Genomic DNA, 6,000 nt, shown 5'->3' on the forward strand with positions numbered 1-6,000 from the left:
TCAACATTACGATTAAAACCCTCTTAAATTTTTATGGATATTACACACATACACATATATATGTACACACACATATTACTATATAGGTACTATATGTACATGTATGTATGTATACCATACACAAAAAATCATGGGTGGTCTTGTGTTTACAGCCTTTTTAAATTTACAATTTGAAAACTGCTGAGCTAGATTGAAGAAGAAGTAAAAATAAACCCTGCTTTGAAATACTTGTGCATTCACCATTCTGTTTATAAGATAATTTTCAAGTGCCTGTCAGGGAATGAGAAGTGAGGTATGTGTACAAGAGTCTAAAGAGTTTCTGTTTATCTGCAATATTTACCTTCATTTTGTGTTAATGTTAAACTTTATAGCATTAATCCTCTATTCAAAGTGCCTGGCACACAGTAGGAGCTCAGCAAGTGTTATTTTAGTTACTTGTTTTTACTAATATGTCTCTTTTATTGACAGATAAGGACACTTATTTTTTATTCATTCATTAAAAATTTGTTGTCTGATACATTCTTTGTTTACCTTTTACATACTTTGTGCCAGGCCCATGGCCAGGGGATTAAGCAAAATATCAGTCCTCAAGGATCTTGAAGTCTATGGGGAAAAATAAAATTACACAGCCAATCCCTGCCCAGTGTGAGGAAAGTCCATGCATATTCCTTTAGGAATACTGTCAAGGATATCTAACACAAATGGAGGGAGAGAAAAGATATTTAGGGGAGAAACATTTAAACTGTGTCTTGAAGGGTGAATAATAATGTTGAATAAGGAAGGTAGTTTTGGGAGAAGTTGTGTGGGATGTGGTCGAGGAATGAATATCTTTGGTCGAGACTAGTTCATATGAGACTCTAGGCTTCTCAGTAGAGATTAAGCAAACAACACAAAGAAGATGAGAATAGTCATTTTTCTATTACAGCTTTTTCCTCTAATATATATACTGCATACAGATATTAGGGGATATTTTATCGCTTCATAGGTATATTTTTTATCCCAAAGGCATTTTTTATTATACCAATTTCTATTGTTCTTTAATATTGTTTAAATATTCTATGTGTTTATAATGTAATTATCTCATCTATTAATAAATAGTACCTGTATAAATCTACCCAGAATTATATTTCTTTAAAAGATCAATTTTCTTACTTATCCCCTTGAAAAGTACTCTTTTTTCTTTAAGCTCAAGATTAAATAAAAATAAAATATCTTTGACATGAAGCTCTAGTACTTCAACAGATTTCAATGGAATAGAATCATCTATTGGAATAAAAAATTGAGTAGAAACTTGAACTCCAATTCTTCAATATCTAAAAGTTTAAACTACAGATTTTTCCTTTTTTTTTCTGTGTCAGTAAAATATTTTTGTACAATCCTCATGAACATTACATTTATTCCCAATTCTTTATTGATTTTAATTCCAAAGTGGAATTCCCAGTGGTTAGACATCTCCAGTGGAGTAGGTTGGATATTGTAATTAACTGTATGAGCATTCAGCCACTGAGATAGCCTTTCTTTGCCTAGTATAAAGAGTAAAAAGTCACAGGTAAAAATTTTTAAAACTTATTTGTTCAGTACAACAATACCTTGTTGCCTCAATAGTGTTCTTGCTGGAAATATAGAATGGCTGATCCATATTGTACTCGTCAAATACTCCCCATCGAAGATGGGCCCACTCGTGGACAAATACTCTGCCTATGAGAGAATATTAACACTTACAAAATTTATATTTACAATGTTGTTTTAATTAAGTTTTCTTATTCTGCCCCATGTCCTCAACATAATTGAGTCAAGGAACTCTAGAAATTGGCAACTTCCATTAAACCAAAAAGGTTGAAATGGGTTAATATCAGTAAATCACTAATATTTTTATAAACACATTGAAAAATATAGTTAGGTTGAACATAATTAGTATATTTCAAAGTATTAAGACCTATTTTTTTCCTTTAAAAGTCTTTGAAAATACCTTTAATCCAGTGTTATATTTGTTTCAGGTGGAAATAAATATAGAAGTATAAAGTAGATATCTTTACCCCGTGATCCATAGATAGGGAAATTATTAGTCAACAAAAAGTTTGGAGTAAAATGTATGTATTGTCCTTTGTCTCCACATTGTCCATATTGAAGTGTGTAGGGATCATCTCCATATTTTAGGTAAGGATTAGCAACTATGACGTCTGCCTAAAAGGCAGAAAAAACAAACCAAAACAGATCTTAAGAGCAATAAAAATAAAGAATTATTTATCTAAATTAAGACAAGTAATGTTACTAATTTAATTACTAAAGTAGTGATTAGTAATTAATAAAATATTATGAGTGCTAATTTTTAAAAAGCACAGGAAGTAGAAATATTTTAGCAGCTAGATAAAATACCCTACCTGGTCATATGATTCTCGTTTTGGCATTAAGTACTCAGATTTTGACTTCCAGGTCATTGGAATTAAAATGCTTACATTCTTGAAATAAATTCTTCGTTTGGTTGCTTGAAACAGGTAAGTAGAAGCTTCAGTTACCATTTCCTGACAAAATTTAAAATACCTTGTGGTAACAATTTCACAATGAAATGATCTTAAAAGTGTATATACAGTATAGTACGTACAAGAAACACAAATCCATCCTCCGTTTCCCCAAACATTTTTTTAAAGACTAACTGAAAAATAGGTTGAATTTTACCATATCTCTCTGGTATGTGAACTTTTCATTTTTATATTCTCAAAAATAATTCTTATTTTTTAATTTACACAGACCTGCATTCAGCATTACAGTTTGGAGGGGGTGGTGAGGGTGCTGGGCAAGATATAAAGATGTTTAAGACTGGGAGCTTATTGGCAAATTGTCTTGTTTAATTCAATGAAGGTGTTTGTAATTAGGTTGAGATTTTAAAGTTTTGTAGATTCTGTACTTGCTCTTAATGGAAAGTAAATCTGCTAGATTTATTTTGAGTTGTATTCTCATACAGAGTGTGTTCATAAAAGGCAAACTTTTACCAAGCAGTGATGAAAATAAAAATATATATGCCTCTTTGGTTTCAAGTCCTAGTTTTACCATTTATTGTATGACTACAAATCACCTCTCTCATTAATACAAGGGTAATCATCTCTGTTCTTGACCATCACAGGGATATTGGGAGTATCAAAGAAGATAGTATATATTAAAGTGTTAGATATATAGTATTTTATTATGCTGAATAACACAAATAAAATGAGGAAGTAAATCAACCTCAAAAATACATAATATTTTCTTTAAGATCACATACAAAAGAGTTTTGAGTATTTTGGAGTTAAACAAATATGAACAACTGAAAAAATGTGTAAGATATAGAACCTCTAGGGCTTGTGTTAATTATTTAAGCTTTATAAAAGTAATTTTATAAAGATAAAATTTAAAAATAATTCTCCAATAGCTTTAAGGTCTTTTTGTTAGTTTAATTTATTGAAAAATACATTAGTAGCTTGGCATTTAAATAATTCATTAGGGGAACGACTAATACTATCAATAGATGAAAAATCATACACTAAGCAGATATTAATCTTGACAGTTTTGATACTCTGTAAAACTGTCATGAATGATGAGTACTGTCAAAGCAATTTTGAAAAGTTATAACTGTATGAGTGGTGTGTTTGTGACTAGATAGCCAACATGAGTTGAAAATAATTATTGAAATAAAAATAATAAAAAAATTTTTCTTACCTTTATTTTTTGAATGAGTTGTTCATCTTCTGGTACACTGGGGTTAATTGCAATGACAATGCCATCATACCCATTATTATTCAGCTTTACCATTGAACTTTTCACTCCAGGCAAGAGATGTAAAGCTAGGAACAGAACAGGAGTCAGACTGAACACCATTTTTGCATGTTACAATAAATCTATTAGGAATGCAAGGGAGAGTATTTATATTACTTAATTTGGAAATTTGAATCTAGACCAAAATATTTACAGGTGTTATCATATACAGTTAGTTAGATATTAACAATAGATAAGGAAACAAAACTGGCTAAGCCTGATGAAGTCTAGAATCAACAGATTCACAGACACCCCCGGGGACAGATATATTTGTCAGAGACATTAATCATCAAGTAGGCAGCAAAAATTGATCTTCTAATCTCCTGGGGAAACAACAACAAGCCTATTCCCACAGATTAATGGTTGCAGTTGTGTGCACTAGAAGCCAGATTATAAGGCAAAACTTTGAGAAATACAAAATAGAAGCCAAAATGGCAACCATAAAGGAGTCTAGCTTGAGAAAATCTAGTAAAAAAAATAAAATAGGGTCACAGACCCCAGTAGATCCAGGAAAGGAATTGGGTTGGATAGCATAGCACCAGGAACATCCAGGAAAGAGACTGGAACGTTTGAAAGAAAGTTAACCCCTTCCCACACCCCCAAAATCATAATCAAATATTAACAAAGGCCCATCGCAGTAGCACCCATGTGCACTCTGTCTGTTCACCCATGTGGGCCAAAATGCAGCATCAATCATGAACTGTATGGGAACAGAGACTGTGTTGGGCTACTAGAGCCTTAAATGCCAGACTATTAGCATGGCAGTCTAGTTCTGGGTTCTGTCCCTTCTCCTGGGCTTGGTGGGGACAAGTGTGACTGCAGCCCCAGAAGCTGGACTTCTTCCACAGTGACACAGATCTGAACTACTTGGTTGTGGAGGAAGATATCAGGCATGGTGTACCTTGGGGAAGTACTTTGTTTTTGCTTCAATAAATCTTGCCACTATACTTAATCCTCCTAGGTATGTAATACTGAAATGCTTTTTCTGCAAAACCATGGAAGAATCCTATTTCCTCTGGCAACACTTAGATATAATAAATAAAAATATTTTGATGAAATTCTTTCTCTTACTGATTCTAAAGATTAGTTGTTAATTAGTGATGGGGATTAGGCTGAACACATTTGTCATACTTTCTAATACTACTAAGGTGTTAAGTACTCACTTAATTTAGCTGGTTTTTTATTTTTTATTTTTATTGATTATATTGGGGTGGCATAGGTTAATAAAATTATATAGGTTTCAGGTATACAATTTTATAATACATCTTCTGAATACTGTATCATGTGTTCATTACTTCAAGTCAAATCTCCTTCCACACCATGTATTCCTCCTCTACCCTCTTCTATCTCCTCCTACCCTTCCTTCCCTCTGCTACTCATCATCTCTTTGTCTGTGTCTGAGTCTTTTCCTTGCTTAATTTCTTCACCTTTTTTATCCAGCATCCCAAAGCTCTCACGTTTGACAGCTGTCTGTTCTCTGTATCTGAGTCTGTTTATATTTTGTTTGTTAATTTACCTTGTTCATTAGAGTCCACATAAAAGTGAAATTGTATCATACTTTTCTTACTCTGACTGGCCTATTTCACCTAGCATAATATTGTCCAGATTCAACTATCTATGCTGTTTCAAAGGGTGAGATTTCCTATGTTTTTACAGTTGAATAGTATTCCATTGTATAAGTGTACCACTGCTTTTTTATCCACTCATCTGCTGATGAGCACCTGGGCTGCTTTCAAAACCTGGCTATTGCAAATAATGCTGCAATGTACATAGGAGTGCATATATTCTTTCATATTAGTGCAGTGTTTCCCAACCTTTTTTGTGCCATGCCCCACCTTAACCTTTCTAAAATTTTTATGTCCCCCCCTATGTAACATACATAATTTTTAACATTAAAAAATTGATTTGTTCACTTAATAAACATAAATGATAGGTTCTAGGAAGAAATCATTATGAAATTGTTAACAAAACACAGTAAGTAAAATTTCAAAACATATAATGAAAAACAGAAATTTAAATTCCAAATAATTTTAATACAGATTTTTCTATATTAATTTATTATTTTAATTTAGTGTGATCCTTGCGCTTGATGCTTGCTGCACAGAGATTTTATATTAGGTTCCAATTTGGTTAGCTTTAGTCTCAAGTCTCCACATTGTGTTATATCCAGCCGATTTCTTTTTTTTTTTTTTTACCAGTAAATCATTTATA

The 6,000-nt window shown here is 32.2% G+C and overlaps 1 protein-coding gene across 1 annotated transcript in view; it reads right to left on the reverse strand.

The window, feature by feature from the left end:
• Positions 1 to 3,852, reverse strand: part of LOC136330994 (calcium-activated chloride channel regulator 1-like) — a 28,059-nt gene extending 24,207 nt beyond the window's left edge. The window contains exons 1-4 of the mRNA XM_066268739.1: positions 3,694 to 3,852; positions 2,382 to 2,522; positions 2,037 to 2,184; positions 1,590 to 1,698 (exon numbers count right to left, since the gene is read on the reverse strand). Of these exons, the coding sequence (XP_066124836.1) occupies positions 1,590 to 1,698; positions 2,037 to 2,184; positions 2,382 to 2,522; positions 3,694 to 3,852 (557 nt within the window). The remainder of the gene's footprint in view (positions 1 to 1,589; positions 1,699 to 2,036; positions 2,185 to 2,381; positions 2,523 to 3,693) is intronic.
• Positions 3,853 to 6,000: the final 2,148 nt, after the last annotated feature.

The sequence above is a fragment of the Saccopteryx bilineata genome, chromosome 3 (assembly GCF_036850765.1).
Source record: "Saccopteryx bilineata isolate mSacBil1 chromosome 3, mSacBil1_pri_phased_curated, whole genome shotgun sequence".
Classification (NCBI taxonomy): domain Eukaryota; kingdom Metazoa; phylum Chordata; class Mammalia; order Chiroptera; family Emballonuridae; genus Saccopteryx; species Saccopteryx bilineata.